Source organism: Oryzias latipes, chromosome 21 (assembly GCF_002234675.1).
Source record: "Oryzias latipes chromosome 21, ASM223467v1".
Lineage (NCBI taxonomy): Eukaryota > Metazoa > Chordata > Actinopteri > Beloniformes > Adrianichthyidae > Oryzias > Oryzias latipes.
Window position 1 is genome coordinate 10,503,771 of NC_019879.2, and position 26,918 is coordinate 10,530,688.

The following is a 26,918-nucleotide window of genomic DNA, read 5'->3' on the forward strand; positions in this document are numbered from 1 at the left end:
TTTCCTCTGTGTCTTTGACTGCAGCTGTGTTTAATTTTAGGTTGTTATATTGATTTACTTTGGAAGTTCCAGCTCAACGAAGAATTTTAAATTCAATTTGGTATTTCAAAATTTCCGGTTATTGAATTTGTATAGGAGCAAAAAATGGTCAGGATGACCTGAATGAAAAGAACATTTTTGCAATACTTTTCTATAGCTCTTCAGGTATAGTTTGCATCAATGAAGTGTCAAATTATCTGGGAGAACTTTGTTCTTGAGAGGAAAGTAAGAACCAAGTGTTGGATATAAAAGGCTTTTTGCTTAGATCTGCCAAAAACATCTTCCAGACTTTTCTTGAACTCAAACCACAGTATTTTAGGCTGTTGGAAGCCTGTGAGGCTAATCTGTACAAATATGTTATCAACTTTTTTCTTTTTAATTTCTTTGACACTGAACTAAAAAATAAACCAGGGTTCGTTTGGTCATGAGAGACCTAGTTTGGGAAATTGAAAAATGAAATTTCTAAGTCCGTGAAAAGTTTGTAAAAAAATCACATCTTATGTAAAGTTTTAGAAAAGTCAAGACATTTTAATATTTTGGATGCAAAAACATAAAAAAATTAAATATTTTAACTTGAAATTTGAATTTAAATTGTGGCAGAAATTCAAGCTCATGCTATCGGTGATGGAATTTACGTTGTGGTAAAGCAGGTTAAGTTCTCAACAGTTCGGAGTGTGGCACAAACTCGCTATCAGATCAGACATGGATTATAAAATGCTACAAAGTGTGGCTTTAACAACAAGTGACTTTTCGAAGAGGAGTATCAACTGTGGCTTATGAAACGTGCAAAATGCAGACATTGCTCCAAGTCCTTCAACATAAGTAGCATGGAAGAAGCGGAGCATCCAAAGGAATTTCTCTATGTCATGGAATGGATTACTATAGCTATTTCATTAGATTAAAAAAAATGGGTGATCTTCATTCTAATTTTTTTGTGTATTAGAAAAAAAACAACCTAGATCTACGTTTAAATCTTTTCCGTGATTTCCGATCTAATATTTTAAGAACTACAATAGCAAAGAACTACAAACAATAAAATCACCCTTTTCAAAAGAGGTTCAAAAGTGTGTAGTACTTTACAAGGACTCATTTAGGAAGACAGAGAGGGCATGGGGCTTGATCGCTTAAATGTTGGAAAAACGAGGAGACCCGGACGAACTACCCGACGACGGGACAAACCACTCCTCCGGGATCAAGGGGGGAGGCGGGGCAAACATGAGACTCAACGGAGTTGCTGTAAATTAACTGACGATCTAAAGACGGAGTCCTCACGCAACGCAACGATAATGCACTGCAGAAGGACCAGTGTCAATTCGGGATAAATCTGTGATAGGGAGCATTTCTCTTAATGCATCTCCTAATGGTAATGCATCTCCCTAACAGATGTGCCAAAATAAGATGCTAATTAGAAAGCACAACTATTGCACAGGTGTGCCTAAGACTGGTCAAAGTAAAATGATACTCTGAAACAGGCTGTTTAGATTTTTTTGGGGGGGTCTGGGGACTCTGAAAAACCGATCAGTGTTTGGTGTGACCACCATTTGATTCATGCAGTGCAACACCAGATAACATTTTGACAAAGAAATTCCACAAACACACCTACAGACATACACTTGCATGCACGCGTACACACACACCCACACACCAGAAAACCTGTTGACAAAGAAAGACAAAGTTTTTTTTTTTCATTTCAGTATAATTAATTCACAAGTAATCGCTTCACATTTACATAATAAACCTTTTGGGTGCAATAGAAAACAGTAATGACATTTGTTTTGTGTTGAAAAAAGGGTTATAATGTTCACAAACAAAAAAGATTGTAGATTTAAATGAAGTTGCTTTATTTTGGGATTTTCGTAGGGTGGGTCATTTTTGACCCCGTAGGACAAAAGGGTTAAAGATAAACTATTTGTTTTTGTTCGATGAAAGCAGAATTAATAAAGTTGAACTTTAGTGAATGTTTAGTGCAAGTCTCCTTTTTGATCAGTAGTGAAAGAAGAATTTAGGAATCAAAACTCTAAATGCTATCCCTGTTTTTCTCATTCAGGTGGGAAAAATCCGGAAGACTGCGGCTCGCAAGAGGGAGTACCACATACTTTTCATGGTCCTGACCACAGCAGCCTGTTATCTGTTGTGCTGGATGCCTTACGGCGTTGTGGCCATGATGGCCACCTTTGGTCCCCCCAACATTATTAGCCCGGTTGCCAGCGTGGTGCCCTCCCTCCTGGCTAAAAGCAGCACCGTCATCAACCCCCTCATCTACATACTCATGAACAAGCAGGTACGCAAACTGATGGATGCCGTCTTTGTGTAAATGAAGCAAAGAACTCTTGGCAATGTAGAACAATGTAGAACACCTTTATTTAGTAAAAAAAAAAAAACTAAATGAACAAAAAAAAACAGTTTTAAATTAGACAATTCAATATCTCTTCAAGTGTAAGAGAACACGTCAAAATCAAGATAAACACCAAAAGGCTGGTAGGAGCGAAACAGGAGCTTCACTCTGATCCAAATGGAGAAAACCACAGAGGAGAATAGAAAAAAGGAGGGAAGTAAACAATCTTTTAAAGGCGGTGTGGTGCAGAAACTCCCACCATTCTGAGCACAAACCGGTCAGAAAGCGAGCTCTCAGTGGAGGAAAGGCGCTCTGTTTACACCGCAAATGCTCTCTTTTTATGACGCTGCGGCTACGTGAGGTGTTAGGAATATTCATCTGCAGCAGAAAGAAGTGAAGCACTTTCACTGGAGACATTTTATTGTGAAAAGGAGGCTTTAAACTCAGAACGATGCAATAAGAAGACACACCCACCCCCTGTTAGATCTACACCCCCCCAACAGTTTCACACAGAACCCCGTCTTACAAAAACTCCTGAAAACTCGACTGATTATGTCAGCAAATGTTTTTGTTGAAGTAAATGGCCCTCTTTTAGAGGATAAAAAACACCATTAAACTTGCCCTTAAGCATCCTGAAGACAAACACTTTTCCCAGAATCCTTATCCCACTCCAACCCCATGTGAAGAGGACCAAAGAAGGATTTTGGCACATAAACATACAAAGATCAAACTCCAACACGCCATCCCAGCTGGACTAACGCCATCAGGAAGTTGCCAACCTCCAGTCTGGATGTGTTCAACAAGCATGCAATCAAATCCACACACAAAATAAAAGCATTTAAAAAAAGAAATCTCCAAAGTATATTACAATGATTTATCCCACTCTGCTCTCTGCCTGGAGTCCAAAAAACATACATGATCAGAGTCTGTGCACCTCCAGTGTGTCAACGTCACAAACATAATTAACATACGTCAGCACAGACACGACAAGCTGGTCTGAAACTCACCACAACCTAAAAAGGAATCTTCAGATCTCATTTAACCAGAAAACATTGATGAAGAAGAAGTTGTTTGACATTTTAAGATTACTTTTATGTCAGTTAGTTCCTTTTTGTCACTAAAATAATGACATTTACCGATCGAACAAATTAATAATAATATTGTTTTGTCATGAACACCCATCAGCCACAGCATTAAAATGCCAATGATACATTATTTGCCTATTTAGGCATTTCTTTTGTTAGTTTGTACCCATTAAAAGTGCAAAAGTGTAAAAACATAAAATTTTACATAACATAAGCCTTTTACTTTGAAAATCTGCAGAAATTACATTTTGTTTAATGGCAGGGGTTTGAAATAGAAGGTCAAATTGTGAATTAAAACTAACACAAGAAACTAACATGACTTAAAGTATCTAATCCAAATAATGCTGGTTCTGGTTCTGTCAGGTAAACTTTCTGTTCCTTATTTTTGGATATTAAAATAACAAATAAAAGTAGTTTTAACTTCCTGCAAGGAAAACAATGACATTTGAACAGCAATATATTGCTTATGAAAAATTACAAAAAAATTCAAATTAAAGTAAAAATTTACTTAGGAATTGTACCAATTGATTAATTAACTTATGTTTTTGGAAATAGAAACTTCTTTTTGGAGTTTTGGAGTTGAAAATAATTTGGAATTTAAACTGATGTCAGCATGAGCTTCATTTATTAAAAAAAAAAAAAATCAAATGTAGTAATCTTATTCATTTTCTCATGACTTTTTTGTCACACACAGCCGTGCCATCCCTTTGGCCTTTCATAGCCTGGAATTGCTTTCTTCTCTTCATTCCGGGGGAGAATCTATCCCAGGGTGCTTTACACCAAATTCCCATTTTAAATCCCAAGAATAGACATGGGAAAAAAAATACCAATATCTTTTTTGCGTAAGATCAATAAAAAACAGACAGGTTCCACATATTCTATATACTTTTTAACATTTATAATTTTAAAAATTACATTTGAAGTATTGACAGAAGCTTTAAATAAACTTTTTACCTAGTGGTGGAACGTGGTATTGCATTTGATAGTATTATACTGCCGTTTTGTTCAGACTAATGTCCATCTTTTGGCAGCATTTGGTACCCAATAATGCTTTAAACTAAAGTTGAGAATTCTGAGCTTGTTTTGGTCATATAACAGGCCTTCACCCAAACAGAAATCCTCAGCAGATGGGTTATAACGTTATGGCTGATTGGTGTTCCAAAAATCATCTTCTCAAATGTTGCTCATTACTAATTTATCAATACTGTTTTATATTACCCTTTACTTCACAGTAACTATTTGTTTTTTTCTTATGTCTAACTAATGTTCCATGGTTTCAAAATAAAAGCCTCTTTGCACTATGTCAAACTTTAAAGCTACATTTCCCTGACGGTTTCACGTCGTTATTCAATTGCAATTCATATAAAAAAGCAAAACAAAAAAACAAAGAAGGTTTCAGCCCAAAGATTCTCTCTTCCCTGCTGACCTAAAGTCCCTTGAAGCAGCTGCTGACATGGGCCTCTCACTGTAAACAGTGGGTCGGAGGACATTGCAGGGCCAAATTCCTTTGCCATAATTGTCTGCACTTGGAACTCTGGATTGACTCAACATTTAATTACAGGATCTAGTCATGTAAAGTTGAAGAGAAGGCTCTTTGTGCTCTTTTATTCCAGATATTTTATACCTCAGTTGGCGCGAACGACAGCAGGGACGAGCTCCATTGAAGATTTTGCAGCAACACATAGTGATTGTGACACATTACATTCATTAAATGGGCAATAAAGAGAAAAAAAAGGATGGGGAGGGTGGTGGGAGGTGATTGCCAAGGCAGAATGGAGAAGTCAGGCACCTGTCGTCACATTCAGACAGAATGGGTTTTTGCAGTTGTGCCAGTTTTCACTGCATTGATGTGAAGAGATACAACCCAGAGGTGTTGGTTCGAGCCCCGGCCCAGAAGTTATGGCTGCTCTGGGCTCCAGATCTGACTGCAACAGACTGTCAGCGCGCACAGGTTTAAGACCAAACACGTCAGTAGTTGGAAATAGAAACATGACAACATAAAACAAGTCCTGTTTTTGCCATAAAGTGTGTACAGCAACGCTGAAAACAACTTCAAAACAAGTGTTACTGCTATTTATACATCATACTGTTGTATTTGTGACATTCAGAGTGGATATTCCTTCACCTACAAACGCCTTTTTTCATCGAGAGGAAAAAGGATTGTTAGAAAAAGGGGCGTTGCCTTTAAGTAGAGTACAGCCCATCCTACTGTAAAACACTGATTTCACAACAGAAACTTACTAAAAATGTGTTTTTGTTCAAATGTTTCACTTGTGCTACCATAGCTCCACAGCTAACGTGGCTCAGCTAAAGCAGAATTCTTTTTTTTTTTGTGTTGTTTCAGAAGGTCCAGTTTCTGGTCAAACAAACCATCCTCAATGACGACAAAGTCTTTCCATAATACTTACGGTTCATTTTGCTGAGGGCTATGGCTTTTGCTTTTTGTGGATCTCATTGGAAACCCTTCGCCCTCGCCATCTGGAGTGGCCGTATTGCAGCTCTCCCCTGGTCAGCAACAAAAGACCAGTGTGTGTGTGTGTTTGTGTGTGTGTGTGTGTGTGTGGCCATATTCAGTCAGATTTCACAGCTCAGGCGCCACAGGTGAGGGTGCTGAAGCCTGGGAGAGTGACCCGCCCCTTTTTTAGGAGGTCCTTTTCCGAGCCCAAGTTTATCCGGCGGATCAGGTTCTTTTCATAAATGAGGGGGTGGTAAGCGCCCAGCGTGCAGGCGGCATCGTAATAGTTCTCGTGGTAGTGGCACAAGTCCGTCTGCCTCATGGAGGGGATGTACTCGTACACGTGCAGCTTGTCGCATAGGGCCATCATGGTCAGGATACCTGCAGGGTCAGAAAACACACATAATCAGGTGAGGGGACGCCGGGGTGGACATAAAAGCAGCAACATGTTGAAAAGTCAATGCAAGATGAGTTCCAAAAAAAAAAAAAGAGAGCCTTCCGCCTCCCACGTCATCATTCACACACGTGGCCCCTAAAGTCTATCCATGATGAAAATGATCACTCCGATTCAAACAAACCTTTCAAAATAAGAGAACCCCTAAAGGATTTCTGCTGCATTGTTGGCAGGAGTAGGATGTGCGTTGCTTAGCGGGTTTAGTCAGATAAGGCCAACACAAAAACAAAGCCAAGGCTGAAAAAGGGCCATGAGAATGTGGATTGCAGAGTAAAAGCACGCCGAGTGGTCAAAGAGAAAGTCCACTAAGATGGAGTGCATTCATGACATATGGGCCAACTGTAGCCTTTTCTCATTTCACACAAACATTAGTGACAACTGATCTATAGTTTTGTTACAAGAACAGGCGGACGGCTGGATCCAAATGCAACAGGTTTATTAGCTCGGCTACAAGTCCACAAAGCTAAATCAGGGTCAGGCAGGCAGGAGTCGATAACAGGCATAAGATCATGAGAAGAGAGAGGACGGCAGGCAAACAGAGAGAAACACAGTCAGGAGACAGAAGATGAGGTCCAAATATAACGATTGGTGAGGAAGGCAGAGTGGCACAAACAGTACTAACACTGAGTGAGGCTCAGAGCAGAGCTTAAGTATGCTGTGGTTGATTGAGTGAATGAGTCAGCTGTGCCGCATCCAGGAAGTGCATGCTGAAAGATAAAGTGCTTTGATATGGAGCGATATTTCTGCCATCATGTTGCACACAAAACTTTCTAAGTTGCAAATGAAAATATTAAATATTTGCTTTTCAATTTTGTTTTTGCTTTCAAAATTTGTTTTTTTGCATTCAAAAACTTTTTTTGCTTTTAAAAACTTTTTTTTTTGCGTTTTCAAATCATTTTTTTGCATGCCTTGTGTGTCATCTCGCATTTTATCTATCTTTGATTTTGCTGAGATAAGTTTGATTTTAGCGTGACAAAGCTGCCATCAAACAGCAGCTGATTGGTCTAGATTCTAACCAATCAGCTGTCTCCGTCTCATATTGACGTGCTTGGAGGCAGACATGGACTTTTTGACTTTGTGTCGGTTCTGTTCTAACGGGATTCTGCCGTTTTCAACCATTCTGGCCCCTTTCTCTCAGAGTAAAACCCAGAAGGAGCAGCTAAAATAACTGCCATAAAAAAAACGAGTTTTGTATTTATTTGTCAGTGTAGTGACCATGTTTAAAATGTCTGCAGCAGAAAGAAACGTCAGAGCTCCGACTCCCTCCAGCAGGAAGTAACACTTTTTAAGATTTGTATCCGAACTACTGTTTTATTTTAATCAATAAATGTCGAAATATTAAGAGAAAATAGCATTTTTTCTTGAGTATTTTTTGTTTACTTTGCTCACAAGTTCTAAAACATGAGACACTGTGAAAAATTACATAAAAGTTAAAAATGCTTCTTCTGTTAAATACATTGAGTCTCCTTTGGTGAGCCATCATTCTTTTTGCTGCTGGTAATCTATTCCAAAACACTTGTGCAGCATAAAATATTATGTGCTTTAAATCATTTATTGTTTTGTTTTAACAAATAGATCTTAAAGAAAATCCCACTTTTTATCAATAATTTGCTCTGCAGGATTCCCAGATCACACACAGGTCTGTTGATTTAATGTCAGCAGATAAACTTTACAGTTTCAGGAGATCCTCACCCATAAATTCACTAATCTGACTTAAAAAAATTAATCAATGCTAAAAGAGAAAGAAAGTATGAATGATTGTTAAAATGCTAAAAAATGAAAATTTCTTCATCCAAAAAGAAAACATTGAGGGTAAACAGAGTTGGTTCGGTTTCTGAGCCTCCGTAGGAGACACCATGTTAAATAAATACGGCGATTTGATTGGTTAGAATCTGGACCAATCAGCAGCTGTTTGATGGCAGCTTTGTCATGCTAAACTGAAACTTATCTCACCAAAATCAAAGATAGGAAAAAAGTGAGATGACACACAACGCATGCAAAAACATTTTTGGCGGTGGCAGTAGTGGCAGTCTCATCACGCCAAGTCGCGCTCAGGGTAGTCAGCAAAATCAAAGATAGGACAAAAGCGAGATTTGACATAATGCACGCAAAACATGTGTTTTGCAAACGCAAAAAAAGTTTTTGAAAGCAAAAAACCAAACATTTGAAAGCAAAATTAAAAATTATTGAAAAGCAAATATTTAACATTTTCATTTGCAACTTAGAAAGTTTTGTGTGCAACGTGGTGGCAGAAATCTCACTCCATACTTTGATTCCTCTGCAGACAGCTCCCACCGGTGGCCAGAGGGGGAGACAGTTCTGACTTCTGACGAGTTTCCATGCGTGTGCACCGGTGGAAGGTTTTTGGTGGTGTTTGCACCGACGTACAAAGTTTAAAATGGATTTTTAAAATCCATTGTGGAATTCCCTCCTATTAGATTGAATCTGTTGTTTCTGAGATTCGCAGTTCAATTCTATTTATGGAGCAAAAGGTGACTGTTTGATGCATCTGCTGCATATAGTGTCTACTAGGGATGTATTCATTCACTTTCCCCACGGTTTAGTTCACACCTCGATTTTTGGTTCTGTTTCAGTTCAATTTGATTTGTGTGTTACAAAAAAAGTGTCCAAAAACTAAAAATACAGAAAGAATCTATGATTTCAATGAAGTAACAGTGACAAAAAACTTTTCAGTTAGCCTACAGTAAGCCTGGCGTAATGTAAAAAAACAAAACAATAAATAATAAATCCTTCTTAAATTTAGCACAACACGTGTTTTAACATAAAGATACTGGTATGCAGTTGGGATGCTACGATTCACTTTCCCCACGTGGTTTGGTTTCAATCCCGAATTGTGGCATCTCTAGTGTTTGCAATCGTTTTCCAAAACAGGATTCATTTCATTCCTTTAAATGTTGACTACAAAATGTTTATCTTGCAAAAATACCCTAATAAGTGCCTCATTAAAGTAAAAAAATAAAATAAAATTCAGCAAAACAATAAAAGATAGTATCAGCTAAATATCATGAATTCTTTTGTCATTATTTCCTAGATAACAAAATGTTTAAAAGCCCTTTTCTTTCCTTACTGAAGTACAGCACAGTACTGTAGATGATGTAGACTCGAGCTCCTCTCTCAACTGGCCTGCAGGCTTCAGCTGATCATTTCCTTCACACTGATTGTTATTCCGGGTGTTTCTTCACTGCTGCCCTCTATTGTCTGCATGTTCAAGTCATCGAGCAGCTTCCCTCTGACAGAATCCACTTACAGTATGTGATAGGTGGAGACACACACTGGTCTCTACAGAAAGTCTGATTTTGTAACGTTTTATCGGTTGTAAAGGAAAAAAGATCTGTGTTAATGAAGTGAATCTATGAAAGAATTTTAGGCTTTACAATGAGTTTATGCGTGGATTTTCACAGACACAGAACACAGTTTTGTGTTTTTATTGTCAAAAAGTGCATTTTTAAACGCTTTTAGGGGAAAAAAGCTTTAGAGGCTGAGACATCATGTCATGGGAGCATGGCTATTGGGGTGTAGCATAAGTAGAAGTAACTGGGCTTCATTCTAATTGGCGTGTTTGGTCACAGCACACTAGCAGCAGTCTACCATCATTTTGTGAGGCAGCCCAGAAGCAGTTCTGAACACTAAATACAAAAGGCACTGACTGCTTGCTGGTGGATCGCATTAAAAATCAAATCAAGTGAACCATTTGGCCCCACTACTGCTGGACTGAACTGGATTATGAGGATCCAGAATGATGGAAATCACTTAGATCACACAATCCCAATCACTTTAGCTCCACTTGGTTTTTGTAGTTTCCTGTGGAGCCTACAAAGAGCACAATCTCATTCATCCAGGCGGATTCCATCAAAGGTAAACAGTTAAATGGCCCTGGCTCATCTTTTATTCTAGAGGACTTTTCAGCTTTTCTTCAAGACGTTTTTCCAACTCTGAATAATTGAGATACAAAAGAGGTACAAGAATAATAATCCATGGGTGGACTTTATAAATAAGAGGAACTGAATGGAAAAGTGTTGCAACAGCTCCGCCGTTTCAGTTAAAACTCATCAAAATGAAATCAGCGAGCAGCGCCGTTTGACGCACCCTCACTGGCTGAGCAGCTGCTACACCTTATTCTCCCCTCTACTGCTGCCTCTCTGATCAGAGCTGGATGTGACGAAATCAGGAAAAAAATAAATCAAAATGGCTGCATTTCTGTCAGTTTTATCTCCATAGCAACCATTTTATGTTTGGGTCGCCTGTAGGTGACGGACAGGAGTGTCGTTTTAGAAGAATCGGCAAAAGGGAACTTTTCTATTTCTTAGACAACAGAGGTTTTTTGTTAACCACGCCCACATTCAGTCATACCATGTGATGTATAGATTTGTTCAGCTTGAGCCAGCGATTCATTCAACACGGTTTATAATCTGCAACTTCTAACTCCTACATTTTTTCCCCAAAGAGCTTCCAGTTTTTGCTAGAATAGTTAGGAGGGAATAGATAAAAATCCCTAGGAAGAGTTTAAATTTATAGCTGCTAACTAAAGGTGTTTTCATTGAAAAATTCAAGATGGCGGCCTCATCCCAAGGTGAAAGGTCAGCCAAACGTTTGGTTGTAGTTGTAGACTGAAGGTTGCCGCATGTGTGTGAAGTTTTGTGAAGATCACTCGGAACAAAGGTTTTTCTTGTCCCATATTGTGGGAAAATGGAAAATCCCCAAATTTCATCCCACTGTGAGCCCCTCACCAGTACCCCCACTCAGGATCTGTGGCTCTTAAGCCTGCTCTGCACTGAGAACTCACAGCTCCTCTGTGCATCTGCCTCTCAGTTCTACAGGTGTTTCCTGATTCTGTTCCACTGCGATCACTGGTCATCGGAAAACGGCAACACTTCGGTCCCCTCCAAGACGACGGTGATCCCTTTGAACCGCAGAATCTACACCAACACCGTGGCCCAGATCTCCACCGATAACGCCAACTAGGTGTTCCCCACCTCCGTGTTGCAGCGTGAGCGCGACTTATCTGAAGCGGCACAATTCCAGGACGGACCGGCGGGATTTCCACACCGATCGGATTCTTTTTACATTTACTTCTATTGTACAAAGGTCAAATGTCTACATATAATAATGATTAAAGCGGGTCTAAGTATGAGTTTCTGCATGGAAACCCAGCCCTTACAGCTATGGGATCCTTCATTCTTCAGCTGCATACATTATTATCACAACAACCTCTGCTATTAAAAGGAAACTTTCTTTCCGATTTTCCGCCTGGTTGCAGAGCTTTGCAGTCAGTCTGATGACGAATGACGCTGCAAACAAACATGGATTTTAACAGACATTGAAGTCGGGGCTCTGCCCTGATAACATCAATCACACCTTCAATTTACTTGGTGAAATAAAAAAATTAGCTAATTTTTACTGTTTTTTATTTTCCTTCACTGTACAACTCTGTGTAAAACCATCCCAAAAAGTGTACACTTGGATGCAAATGTTTGTCCTTTGATGCTTATTTTGTGTTTGTTTCCCTGAAAACCTGCTCGCAGGTATTGATGTACGTGTACGTTTTTCAGGCGTGCTTTGTTGTATGGGCTTGCTCCCAATAAATCCACCATCTTTCCTCCGTCGTACCTGTCTAACGCAGCTCTGCCTAGCTTGTGTTCCTGTTGCATGACCCTTCCTCCCTTCCCCGTACCTCGCAGGTGACAGTAGCATGATTGATGAAGTTTCTTTTGCTGAGAGGGAAGCGCAGGAATGAGGAGTTGGATGGATAAACTGGATTTAACTTCAAGATGTGAATGTTTTAAATGCAAATTCTGATGGCGTGAACTCGCCGCGCGTTGTGCTGATAATGTTCCACGTGTTGAGACTGATAAAGGTGAAAGAAGAGTACTGTTCTGAATGATAAAGCTTACTGATGTTCACTGAAACACCAGCTTTGCTTTTGCTGGGAGTCATGTAGAAGTGTAATGATTTTGACCTAACCAGATCAAACTATCGGAGGCAAACTGTTGATCAAATCAACCTATACCATTATCAAGTTAATCAATTATATTGATATTGGAAAACACTATTTGGATTGAGATGGTAGGTTTATTTGACTCTAACGTAAAAATGACCAAGAGTCATCACAGCGGACAACACAAATCTGATGTCAGCAAACACTGATCAGTCCATCATTCCAGTCCAAACACTCTGAATTCAGCAAAGACATGTGACCATACAGTGTGCTAGAATGTTCTAATAATGTTCCCTTTGGATTCTATGGATGTGGAAAAACTGGGCTGGCTGAACTTTAGTAAACTAAAATGTGAATGAATTTGATGTTCATTCTAATTTACTTGTTTGTTTGTACACATATTTTCATTTACACTTGATTACCTTGCAAGAAAATATAAGGAATTTGGAAAACTTCTCCTGCACTGTTCAGAATCAGGATTTATCTCTGAGTCACACTGGATGAAGTTCTGACTAAAGACGTCCAGGATCTATAGTAGGTCAGTGAATCGGATCATTCAAAATGAACCAATATCAACTATAAATCGTATCGTCAACCAAAAATTATGATTTGAATCAAAATGTTGTTCAAATTAATCGTTACACCACTACAATAATGCCAAACATCTAGTTGTGTGTGCTATTCCTTAACATTTGTTCACATATCCAAAAAACAGGCAATCTTTTAGCAAATATTATTCTTGTTTTGATCTATTTTAACCTCTTTATGCCGTTTCTCCCTAATTCACAACATACCATTTAATCCAGGACTTCAATTAATTTAGCATCACCTTGAAAGAAAAAAAAAAGAAAAAAAACAATGAAGAATAGTTTTCATATGATTGGAAATAAAGTCGGACATGTAGGAGGTTAAACCCGAAAAGGTCACTGTCCAATTTTATGTGCCCCGTTGTGACTGACTAGACGGTCAACACTGCTGTCATGTAGACCAGCGGTTCCCCCAGTAACGGTCCGTGGGTCATTTGGTACCAGGCCGCACAAAAAGAATAAATAACTTATATTACTTCAGTTTTATTAATTTCGGAATCTGATAGATGTTTTATTTTGAAAAAATTGCCGGATTTTCTGTACCATCCGTCTGTTTCACTCTTGACGCAGGCCAAGGCGCCCTTCTCAGTCACGTGATAGGTTACCGCTAAAATAAAACCCAGGAACTAACAAAATGAGTAAAAAACAAACGTCTTTGGAAAGTTTCATTGCCAAGGGGAAAACGTCCAGCCAGGAGACAGAAGAGGAGCCTTCAACTTCCCCCCCCAAAAAAGAAGCCACATTTAATATACAGTACTTCTTTTTTGCACCAAGAATGTGGGAAGTGGAGAGGATGATGACACCTGTGCGATGTACAATGTAATGCGTGCAACAACAAAAGCTCAGGGATCGTTTTATCACGTCACTGTTCCTCTCTTGTGCGTAGTAACAATAATCATCCGCCCACAAATTAAAGACCTGTCCGTGGCGTCTTTGTGGGACGCCATACTGGTCCGTGTGTTAAAGAGGTTGGGGACCACTGATGTAGACTGTTGGGTAGGCCTACACCATCCTTGAGATGTGCGATAAAGTCATTAATATTGCGACGATGATATGACATGAACAAATATTTCTATTTCACTGCAAAAAATTTGTTTAAATTCAATCAATAGAACTTAAATGATACTCCAAATGACCCTCGTCTAGACAGTGGGCAGACATCTAACATAAAAGGGCTCCGTTTGATTGGCTAATGACGTGAAGGAGTTCATCCGATTGGTCAGTAGGCTCTATTTGATCCATTATATACTTCAGCTGCCATTAGACCGTTTAAACATTCGTGTAAACATTTAGGAATACCGCGATAACAATACATGTGCCATTTATTGTGCAGGCCTACTGAGGGGAAGGGACAGATTCCACGCCATTGACTCACAAGTCGAAACGCCACAACCGCTCATGAATCAAATCAAATGAAACTTTATTCATATAACATTGTCTATAAAAATTTAACACAAAACGCTTATAAAGGGGTTTCTCCACTGAGTTTTACCTTTGCTGACGTCCACCATGTGCTAAAATGTGCAGATTGTGTTCAAGGGTTTGAATAGAAACAGAGACACAAACTGAACAATATCTCCAACAATGGCAGCTTTATCTCACAAGGCGATGGGATTCTGTCCGTTTGTAAAGAAAGCTTTCTATGGCGCAGATGAAAGGTGGTGTGTCAGTCACATGAATTAGATCTTCCCATCAGACTAAGAAGTTTCAATATATATTGAACCAAAAATAACATGTCTTTTTGCCCCAATAATGATAACTAAAAAAAAAACATAATAATGATAATAACAATTTATTGCTATTTTTATTTTGGGCATAAAAATACCATTTACATTTATTAAAAATAATGCCATATATGAATTGATAGATGACCTTTTTGCATGAATTTAACTTGAAATGAACACAAAACAACATTAACCTTAAAGCAAATCATATAAATTAACAGTCTTCACTTAGTATTCAGAGCTTTCCATATTCATTTCTAAAGGAAACTTTTCCCACCAACGAACAATGACTGAAAAGTAACAAAAAGATAAATAAAGTGTCTGTAGCAGGAAGAAAAATAGTGCAAAAATGAAGTTAGTGTTAAAGCGCTTTCCTCTTTGTTTTTAACTCAAAGAAGAACTTAAAATGAATGCAAACCACAACTATAAACTTACAGTGTTTTAACTTACAGTGGGAAGAATTAGCGTGTTGAACTGGTCGCATAAAAACAATTATCTTTATCGTAAACCTGAAAGTGTGAAACCCGCAAATTGAAAAAAAAAAAACATTAAATGAAAAGTAATGAAAAGAGAAAGTTGGAACCAGACGTCGTCAGTAAGCAGGGATTGGTCCGAGTGGGTCTGAGTCATTGTTTCTATGGCAACCACCCTCGCCAACCAGGAGTTTTTGTTGGAAGGCCGCACCTGTACCACTTGAAATTTTGGAATCTGTCAATCAAACGTTTTGAATGCTTAACATGGGGCCAACAGGCTCTACATAGAGAAAAAAAAAGTTGATTCGCAGGAACATGTTAACCCTTGTGCTATCCTAGGCACTTTTACATTGGGAGTTGGGTCATCTAGACCAGTGTTTTTCAACCTTTTTTGAGCCACGGCACACTTTAACCCTGAAAAAAATCCCGCGGCACACCAGCATCCAAAAAAAAAAAAAAAAAAAAGCAAAAATTCATGGTCTGTATTGATCGACAGCCCCCCCCACCCCCCACCCCCCCCGCACGCAATCTCACGTGGATTTTTGTGATAATTGTGGCAGAAAAAGCAGGAAGTTGCGGCTGTTTTTTTCTAAGAGATGAACCACCAGCTAAAGATGAGCTTTAGCTGGTATTTTTGTTAGAACTGAGCGACTTTATCAGCAGGATTAAGAACAAGGAAGTGAAGACTTTAACCACTTCTGATTGGTCAGACTGATGACATGTGATTAAACCTTCAAGAATGATTGGCGGAGACAGTTAAAGGGGCGGGACTTTTTCTTACACAGTTATAGCTGCAGCTAAATCGCGGTACCGTGATTCTTATCAAAATGTCTTTAATAGAATTAAATAAACACAAAGAAAAAGTAATTTTAAGATCTTTTATATTCCTAACTACTCAGTGTTTTATCAGGGCCTGTTTGGATGAGCAAAGAGCTGATTTCCTGGAGATGGAAAATGTTTTTAGATCAGTGAATGAGGGCAATTTCTCCACGGCGCACTTGACCATCTCCCACGGCACACTAGTGTGCCGCGGCACACTGGTTGAAAAACACTGATCTAGACCCACTAGACTGTGCGCTGAACTTTTTTCTTCAATGATTTGTGATCTTCACTGGTATTCATGGATTACATGAGATCCTCTCCACCTTTATCCACCTTTGTCATGGTAGGGAGAACACGTCAATGGTCATCTTGACCCCATAGGATAGCACAAGGGTTAAAAAGGCAAATAAATAGGCTGACAAATAGAACGTTGAGTAACAGCTGTTTATTTCTTCATAGACGTCTATGGGATTTTGGCTTCATGGAACCAGCAGGTACTTCCTGTTTGGAACGCGAGGGGGGAGGAGTCACTCAGTCCAGTTCTCAGATACAATCAAAGGTTGCAGCACGTTTCTGTCTCGAGGCCAGATGATCACTGTGTTTGATCCTTGTTTCGCATGTCTGTAGCAAACACCTGGAAAAGTGCTTTTCTCTTCATCACATTTCTTCACTGATTGTTTTAATCAAGATATTAAAGGGTTTTCCCCAAATAATCAAATGTGGTTTATTTATAAAGCGATCAAGGTTCAAGGACTGAACCTTTGTCTACTCAAAGCAAAGTCCTGAAAGGAAAGCCACCTTTCATCTTTATTACGTCCTTTTATGCATACATATTTTTTTATTAAAGAGATCTCTCATTCAGTGCCTTTGTGTTTATCACTGCTGTAAAGCTGGTCAGTCATGTTTTCAGGTATTCATCAGGAGTTTTATCCGCCTGCTGCCGTTTTTCTATGATTTCAATGCTGAACATGAAGCTGTCACATAAAGACTCAGCCTTCCGTTTCCTTCACCAGCGACTGAACCTGTCATTTAAGCTTTACACGTTTCAATAAAATGCGTTGATGTCTCTGCGTCTATGCGCCGAGGCACATGCCGCGCAGAGGCGTGTCTATAAGTTACTGCTGCCCTCAGTGGCTTTTACCGATTTTTTTAACCAGCCCTGTTAGTGCCGTTACTACCATATTGCTGCAGTGTTATTGCTGTGTAACAGGCACTGTTTGGAAAAAAAGCTCAGGTATATTATTCAAACTTTGAAAACTCTGTCTGTGTACCGTCTTTCTTTGTAAATATATCATGTGTTGAACCTTTCCTGTGATTACTTTTTTCTTTCTTTCCTCTCCGCTGAAGGTGGCTCTTCCTTCGGGGTTCACTTCCCCGTTCTGACCCTCAGAGCCTCCAGAGCGGGTTAACAAATAATAATGTACTGTTCTTCTGGGGGAAACCTTCTTTTATTACAGTTCTCCTTCACTCTGTATAGTAAACATGAACGTGCACCCCCAAACACACTTCGCTGCGCATTCTCGCTCCTTCTTGCTCTGTCGCGCTCCCTCCTTTTTCTTACACAAGCGTGCGGTTTCAGCACATTTACATCCTCATTCTACAACACATGTTTCAATGTGGGCACATGCGGTTTATAGACAGGTGTGGCTTATGTATGTAAGGTGTATGTATTGTAGGTGCGCTCTATAGTCATGGAAATTACAGTAATTTTGAGGTTAAAATCAGGAAAAGAAAAAAAAACTACTGAATGGAGCATCAATTTTATTTAGCGATCTTGTTTTTTTAAAGTTCTAAAGCTATCAAAAGGACTTGAATACATTTTGTTAGTAAGACGTAAAAGCTACAGCGTGACCATCAAACACTACCGGAAGACATCGTCTAAAGGTTTGTCTCAGAGACCTGACATGAAATAATCTCTCTTCTTCTTGTTGCTGAGTTACAACCATAATTAATGGTCAAGACTTTGTATTTGCTAGACATCAAGTCAGTTCAAAGCATTGTTATTTCATTGTTAAATTTATTTCCGATTAAATTTCCGTTTTTTTCATGTTTGTTGAGCTACAACAAAGTTCTTAGAAATGGCTAAAAAAACAAAAACCCAGGAAATGAAAACCCCAATCAAATATAGTAAAAGGGTGTGCTTTAAACATCCTCTGTTATACACAACGTCATCGTCCATTAAAAAAAATCTTTAGTAGACCGAGCTACAGAGGAACAGATACGATTGACTGGGATTATAAAAATAATGGAACTTTACTTCTGTCGTCTTCTAAACAGCTCAGTACCAAAGTCAGGACTCCTCTGGGTTCTTTACAGACTAAAGTCAAAGTCTCTAAAACCAGAAATATTCCCCCAAATACTATGTGGCAACTTCCTTTAATTGAAACATTGTTATAAATAAACATGGGTTTGCACTTTTTTTAAAGATTACTGGACCTGGAGAGTTATTGCCTCTTGTTTGGTACATCAAGCCCACTGGAGCACAGCTGGATGTGCAGTTCTGTGTTAGCAGATGTTGACTGCGTGATCAAACACCAGCAGACCCCTGCTGCTTTCTGCTTCATTTGATTATTGCTAAAAAATGAAACAAAAAAACAAAAGGTCTTCGGGCCTATCAGAGCAGCTGTACACGGCACGTCTCAAGCGTCTATCAATGCATGGTGCATTTTTGCATTTCATTTTGAAAGTAGATCAAACCAAAGGCTTTACCTGAAAGGACAGCTGTCTAAAATACTTCCCAGGTAAAGATAAGTCAGAAAAAGACTGAGATGCTTTTTGACGATTACATTCAAGCATGAAATCCAGTGAGCTGTAGTAATCAATGACCATGAATATATGCACGGTCACAGATCTAAGGGGTTTCCCTTTGAACAATAAAAGGTGCATTGAAAAGACCTTTAGAAAGGAGAAGTAAAAAACACTGCAAGGCTTCTGTAGAGCTACCATCGCATCAGCGCCGTCAAAAACATGCTGTGTTTACAGCGGGCTCGGAAACTCGTGTTTAAGCGACCACTTCCAATGAAAACACGCATTCATTTTTATCTTTCTCCCCTCGGCTTAATACCGGACAGTAAGCCTTCAAACTGGGTCACAGAAAGGGAAACCCAGCAGAAGCAGCCGTCATTCAGATGCAGCCCCTGCAGCGGGAGTGAAGCTCACTAGACTGGGAGAATGTCTGAAGGATCTCATGAACCCAGATACTGACACGTGATTACCGATGCTTTTGTAGAACTCATCAAAATAAAGAAATCCGATCTCTCAACAAAAAGCAGCTTTGTGTTGATATGCAACACTTTCCAGTACTGAAGCATTTTTGTACCAATCCATTTAAATTACATTAATTGCATAAATGGTCAAAGTTACAGTAGGTATTTAGGTGTAGCTGGAGACATTTCCTGTGTTAAAGGGTGACGGCTGAGTTTTGAAGGTGTAGGGCAGCTTTACTGGGCATGCTCCAACAACTGACAAATGTCTGTCCCCGCCCAGTCTCCTACTAATGGAACATTTAAAATTCAACCGATTATTTTAGACAATAATGGAGACAGTGAAGATCTGGAAACTTGGCTTCTATCAGCTCAACAAAAACCAAAATGAGACTCTTCATTCTTTTGTCTATGGTGTGAGCGTTTGTAAGCCTTTGGACTCAGATTTTTCTCCAATTATTTGGAGGATTGTATCTTCTTATTTTGGATCTAAATGCAGGCAAACAATGGCGGAGTCTGATTTAATGAAGATGGCATCCTTACCCCCCACAGGTGTCAAACTCCAGGCCTTGAAGGGCCGGTGTCCTACATGTTTTCCATCAAACCTGCTATTTCAGCTAGTCACTGGCAAAACACACCTGAACCTGGTAATCGGCAGCAAGTAGGGGCGGGTTCCTGAAAAACAGCAGGAAGCCAGCCCTCGAGGCATGGAATCCAACACCCTGACCTAGATTATTGTAGCATGCTGTAGTTTACAGTCAATAGTAAATGGCCAACATGCAGTGCTTAATTCAATTCCCCATTACTGATGAAAGTAGTTCCAAACTTTGAGTACGACACACCCAGAGTACAGGCGCAATTGCATGAATATTGAAAAAACCAAAAGCGTGCGTTTAGGAGGAGACCAAGTTTCCTTCAGGAGCAGGCTGAATACCGATGGGACTTTCAAGACAGCACGCATCCACTGACCACACAATCTCCTGAGTTGTTTCTGTGGACGCGTCTGTACTGACCTATGAAGCCAGATGAAGGAGGGTTGGGCTGGATTTTCTCCTGAGTGTTGCTCTGAATCAGATCCCACAGTTGCCACAGGTAGCTGGGGTGTAGGATGTAGAAGAGCTGCTCAGCATGGTTCTTGCGGTGCTCCACATACGGACCGAACAGGTCGTAGTCCGGACTGGCAAACCACTGCAGGAAAAAAAACCACAACACCGAATTAGTACATTTAGAATGAATTCATGCAGTTTCTCAAGAATCTCTTCGAATAAAAGACAAAAAGATACAATAAGGAGAACATTTGACCCATATCTATGATCAGACCAGACAGAAAAACATTTAACGGCAACACAAATAGCAAAACTTCAATGATTTCGGTGGACACATCTGTGAGTTTTTAGAGTGTATTCTATCAAAACACAAATAAAGCGTGTGTAGTTGCAACATTTATTATGGATGCTTTGTGTCAGCTCATGCTGAATTCATGAAATGCTTTTCTGTCTGTGCATTCATTACAGTCTGGGATGTTTTATTCATGCAACGGCTCGGCCTGGAACCTTTTTCAGATAAAGTCAGTTTGCTGCACATTTAAAAACGGGGTCATTCCGCGTTCAGGAAACACTAAAAAAAAAACGTAATTACTCATTAAAAAGGAGACATTATAAAGAAAGGTCATCAACAACAAACATCTCAGTGAAGCAGCAAATCAATGGGTTCCAAACAGATTATTATGGTGAACCTCAAATCTGCCTGGAATTTCAGTTGTTTATGAATGCTGATTAAGACACAGATATTCCCAGAGCACTCATTCATTACTAATCACTGATAATCACTGAATTCCCCCCTGATTTAATTAGCCTTTTCCTTGTTTTCACTCTTTCTGTGGACATAAAATGTCTCATTATCACGCCGCTGTGCATTTTTGCTGCAGCAATCAGCAAAAAGTGACTCGGAATACCAGAGGAATAGTGTTTTACCACAAATTATGAGAGATACAACAACTCCACAAACAACCAGAAGCTTTTTCTCAGAAAACACACCTCGACTTGGCACCAACTGATGGAACTGCGAGCTGCTCCTCATGCTGCTAAAATGTCCAAAAACTCTGCTGCTCTACTGCTAAAAGACTGAAAGCACCATAATGACAATCTTTAAAAAAGAAAAAAAACTGTTCTCAATTATCGATCCATACAAACAAAACCACATGTGGGAGGAAAATAAACCTATAATTTGACAAAAAGAGGGGGAAAATAGACAAATGCACACGTAATGCATGTTTGTGAAACCTCATTCAGTCTATCTAGTTTGAATGCATTAAAATGTTACCACAGGTGATCTGGTTACATGTACAAAGTCGATTTTCAGTGATATTTTTGAAATAATTGCCTTTTTTTTTGCCGAATCAAAATGAACTGTGATTCAGCACCATTTTTGTTGTTCTTGTTTTAAAACAGACTTTAATTTCACTGATCGACACTTTTATTACTTTAGCAGAGGCTGTCCTGACAGTAAAGGATCCCAAAACAAGGGGGGGGGGGATCTAAATTGTAGGGGCACGGACTGTGGGGGGCCCACGGATGCCCCTATTGTTATCGTTAGGGGCCTCTGTGAAATGGTAAAACAGAAAAAAAAATAGACTGTTGGTGCAAAACAACTCCACCCCTCATCCCCTTGCCGTTGCTCAGAGCTCCCTGTTAACACTCTCTCCTGCTAGCTTGCAGCCCTTCACACCCCCAACAAACATTACTGGTGCAACAAAAATGGAGAGCAATAATCAGCTATCCAGTCGTACAGTTTTGATCCAGATTCTAGCTCAAACGAGAAAAACAAAGACGGAAATGGATCTATTTGTTTGCAGGTGGATGCATCAGAATGGAGCAGAATAGACTTGTGGCCCACCCAGCATATTTTCTACATACGTAATAGTATCTTTTTCAAACTGCATTTTTTTGTCTGTTCTTGATTTACAATGATTTGAATAAAGAAATACCATTATTTTCGGACTATAAGTCTCACTGGAGTATAAGTCGCACTTTTGGTAGAAATGTATTTAACAAAATACGGAAAGAAGAAGGAACATTATATCTCGAAAGACATCATAATAGAGGGAAGACATAGATAACAAAAGACTGAATACACGCTTCGCTACCGTAACACATTGATGCTTATTTAATCTTATGAAACAATAGGAATCTATTACAATAGTAAAAGATATGAACAAATATTCAGATATCCAATTCTTCAAATCACTTCAGAACAACTCCACCAAAGCCTGCCAGTGTAAGACTGAGCGGTGCTTCTTCTTCTGCGTTGCTATCAGTTGTAAATTCTGATACACACACCTACAGTGCCCTCTTGTGCTTGTTGCTTTTTATTTTTTAAGAAAATCACAGTGTTCCCTCCCTTCTTCGCGGTTTCACGTATTCACAGATTTTTCTTCAGTCATGTGACCCCCTCCAAATATCACAAAAACTCAGACAACTTAAGAAGCTTGAATAAGACTTTTGTATATGAAGGAGGCGCTGTGGGGGAGGAGGGGGGCAGAGATGAAGAGCACGCCGGGCTGCCCGCTTCCTTGTCACTCTGCTAAGAAATCTTTCACAGGTTCCTGAATCACTATAATCACTATAATCGAAGTTTTTTCCCCCGCAGTGAGAAATGGCATCAGCTGACTCAGAAACGGCAAGGAAAATATCCTGATACGCTGAGGAAGATAATCGTGGAGAATAATTATCATCCGGATGAATGAATAATGGGTGAAACAGGCTCTTCTGGAAGGACATGAGCTCTCACACTTAACTGATGAAGGAGGAAGCACGGGCTCCTGGTTTTAAGGCATAGAGAGACAGAGTGACTCTCCTAGTGTGCGTTATAAAGTACGCTACAGAAGGGTTTTGATGAGCAAAGATCGGTGACGGACATTCTTCGGTCATGGGGGTGGGGGGTGGTTCTGCGTATTCACAGATTCTGCGTATTCGCAGGTGTTGCTGGTCCCTAGCCGCCAAAACGGGGGGGGGGGGGGGGGGGGGGGATACAGTATAGGTCAAACACCCAGCCAAACTATGCAAAAAGAAAAAAAACTTACAAAAATTACGGTGCTCTGAAATCCTATTTTTAGCCACATTTCTTTTATACATGTCCATCGTCAGAAAAATGCCACAAGAACATGTTAAATGATCAGAGTGGGTCTTTAACTCTCACAGACGTGATCGGTCAACAGAAAGAACTCCACAAAAGCAATGATGACTAATCCTGGGGGTCATAAAAGAACCAGAACAAGATGTGAAAGAAAAACTGCAGGCTTTACTTGAGTCAGTTAAGGACAATCTTTATGATTTGATAATAAGAATGAGACTGGACAACAATGGATCCATGGGAAAGTTTAAGGGAAGGAAAATACAATTTATAAAAGATTTTATTTGTTATGGGAAAAACTGAAGAGCATGAGGATTGTTCATCCAAGAGGTCATAAAGAAAGCAAAACAACATGTAAGAAACTGCAGACCTCACTTGACTTACTGGACAAAATTAGATGCATGGGAGAAATCTAGGAGATAGACTCAGCTCCCATTTGAGAAGAAACATCTGGATTATCCTAACCTTAAACATTTACACCTTCACATCTGCATTCTTTGAGCTTGTTCCAAAGACTTAGGTTAAAGAAAATTGGTGAAGTTTCTCTGTCTTTTGCCTTTAAAGGTTTGTTTTATGTCTTTTTAATAATAAATATGCACATTTGTGCAATATCTGTATCTGTGCTTTCATCAATAGTGACCAAAAATGCAATAAATGACTGGGTTCCTTCATTTTGCGTCCAAGTCTCCTTAGAGATGTTGTATCTGCAATTGTAATCTTTGACAGACTTATGCTAGCAAAGGTCGACTGCTTTTTGGGGCACAAGACTATTGCAGCCTTCAGAATTTTTAAATAAGTTCACCGTCCCAAAATATTTTGGATGTTTGCTCCAACTTGTTTGCAATAAGGTAGGTGTCACTGCTCCATCACTGATGTCACGGCTGCAGTAAATGCAGACGGTTGTTTTTTTTTAAGTCCAGGTAATAGTTGGTAAATCTTCTCTTTTCTTAACTCCCCCTGCAAGTGGTGAAACTTTTCTTTATGGTGAGTCTCATAGTGGTGCTGAATGTTGTATTCTTTGAGCACCTGTTGATGACATACCATGCATGCAGGTTTTGCATTCAACTCCGTGAACAAATAAAACTTCAGCCTTTTTCTCTTTTTGACAACATTTTGGTCATTAGTGTGTCACTACTGATCATTCTTATAGCAATGCAACAGCAGTGGGGCTGGCGCGCGGAACCAAACTACATCTTACTCAGACACAGAACCCTTAGGTTTTGCTTTTGGCATTATGCAAAGATATACTGTTTCACCTGTTTTGATTTTCCTTTGCTCCCCCTAGTACATCCCTATAATTTTTACTCTTCATGACTGGGCCGGATTGAACCATCTGGCGGGCTACATATGGCCCGCGGGCTGCATGTTTGACACCCCTGAAATACAAAATTTCAAGGATTTATTCCTAAGAGTATCACAATTATAGGGTTGGGTATCACCAACAATCACCACCACCTATCCGATTCGATTCAATTTTGAATTTACAAGGTGTACACATTTAGACATTTGTATAGAAATACAATAATAATCTATGTATGTGTTCCAGGTAATCTATGCAAAATATTCATAATAATCTGACACACTTCACATATTGTAAAATTCAAGAGTGAAATAATAGGCCAGGGAGATTATTAACACCATACAATGTTACATGATTTCTCAAATGGAGAAGCTCCAACAAAAATATATGAGTATTATGTATTATGGCTATGTCCAAATTCCCACACTAACCCCTAACTACTAAAAAAACGATATAGAGCAGGATTTTGTAGAGCCCTGGATTTTAAAAGCAATTCAGACACAATGTTCACTACCGTATTTTCACAACCATAAGGCGTATTTGAAAGTCGTACATTTTCTCCAAAAGTCCTCTTTATCGAAGAGGATGTAGGAGAGGACAGCATGAGAACGGTAAGGAGGAAAGTGTTGGCGTGAAACACAACCCCGATTAGCACAAATGTGCAGGTATGATCATTATGCAGAACAACATCATTTTGGAAACTCTGATAATGCCGCCTGCAAAGAGACACGCTTCCGAAGCACAGCTTAAACTGCAAGCTATCGGCTACGTTGAGGACCATGGGAGAAGATTCAACATGAATGAATCTATGGTTTGCAAGTGGAGGAAGCTGGAAAACGAACTCTGACAACTCAAGATGACGCATCTGTGTTTCTGCGGAAACAAGGCGAGGCGGCCCGGGTTGAAAGACCGACTGGAGCGATGGCTTAACGATCAGAGAACAGCCGGGAGAATCGTCTCTACAGTCACCATTTGACTGAAGGCAGTAACGCTAGCAGAGGAAATGAAAATTGAACATTTTCAAGGCCTGTCTTGGTGCTTTTGTTTTATGAAAGGTGCCTGCCATCTTTCCATCCGAGCATGGACCACAGTGGCGCAGCAACTTCCAGCATATTCAACCGAAAAGCTGCTCCTACTGCAGTGAAAAGATTGCAGACAAACACCTCCAGCCAAGCCACATCACCAACACGGACGAGGCACCGCTCACTTTTGACATCCCGGTGAGTCACACTAGCAGCATGCATGTTCTATCGATTTGTTTTGACGTGCCCGCGCCTTAAAACTCAGTGCGCCTTTTGTATGCGTTAAACTGAAACCGCCTCCTATGGTCGTGAAAATACAGTACCTTTTTTTTTAAACAGCGAATATGATTTTATGAAGTTAACATCTAATGGTTCTTTCCATCTTTGGTTTACTGCTGTTACGCGTTAGGTCACCGGAAAAAGAAAGGCATAAAAGATCGATCTCTACTTTTTAGATCAGTCATTGATTTGTTAAAACAATACTTATTGGGATTGGAATCCCAATTGGAAAACTCAATGGTGGGATCGGGTACTACTGAGAAAGGATAATTAGCCTGAATAAGTAAATCCAGATTAAGTCCTTCCTTTAAGAATTGTGGAAAAATATTTGGTGGACTATATCTATGAGACAGAGTTATTAATTTCTGAACAAAACCAAAACAATACACCACAAACAGAACCTCATAATGATTAAACGTGATGGTTTCATGTGTGTCTGCTTTGCTGCTTTTCAAATTGAACATATGCACTTCTAACAGAAATCCTGAAGGAAAAGGTCCTTTCATCGAGTATAAAGGATGCGTCATGAAGCAGGAACATGATCAGAGTCTGGACTAAAGTCTATTAGAGAAGCTGCTTTGTGACTCATGCAGAAAAAAACCCTGCAAATTAGATGAACTCAGACCTTCTGAGGCGAGTTAAGACAAATTCCTCCATAGAAATGTCAAAGGATTTCTAAATGCTTGTTGCAGCAGTTTCTGAAGATTCTTAACCTTTTCATAGAGCCAAGCAGGTCTGAAATGTATTTTTTTCTCTTAATAAATCAAATCAAAGCTTACAAGGAAGTGTTTTCTACATTTATCCAAGGTGTCTTTGAGAGATGCAGAACTTGGTTCAAAGATCTGAAACATTTAATCGCAAAGAATGGGGAAAAAAGGCTCGTATATTTAGAATTTAGGTGGGAAAAGAGTGAAAGAGCAGCACTAAAAGCATTTTGACATTAATAATAGGCTGTCAAAAAGCTAAGAAGCAGAGATGAATACTAACAACCCAGGTACAGACATGTTCACCAACTGGAACAAACATTTTCACTCATGGAACCTTTCTTTCCTT

At 39.5% G+C, this 26,918-nt stretch overlaps 2 protein-coding genes across 4 annotated transcripts in view; one reads left to right on the forward strand and one right to left on the reverse strand.

Moving 5' to 3' along the window:
• tmtops2 (vertebrate ancient opsin-like) overlaps positions 1-11,351 on the forward strand; it is a 59,494-nt gene extending 48,143 nt beyond the window's left edge. Inside the window, 2 exon segments of the mRNA NM_001305415.1 lie at positions 2,087-2,320; positions 11,199-11,351. Of these exon segments, the coding sequence (NP_001292344.1) occupies positions 2,087-2,320; positions 11,199-11,351 (387 nt within the window).
• The window catches only part of st6gal2 (ST6 beta-galactoside alpha-2,6-sialyltransferase 2), a 60,466-nt gene continuing 35,926 nt past the window's right edge, over positions 2,379-26,918 (reverse strand). For 2 of the 3 annotated variants that reach the window (XM_011489202.3, XM_020712813.2), the window contains exons 6-7: positions 20,147-20,321; positions 2,379-6,295 (exon numbers count right to left, since the gene is read on the reverse strand). In XM_011489202.3, coding sequence (XP_011487504.1) covers positions 6,048-6,295; positions 20,147-20,321 — 423 coding nt within the window. In that variant the 3' untranslated portion in view covers positions 2,379-6,047. 3 annotated transcript variants of the gene reach the window in all.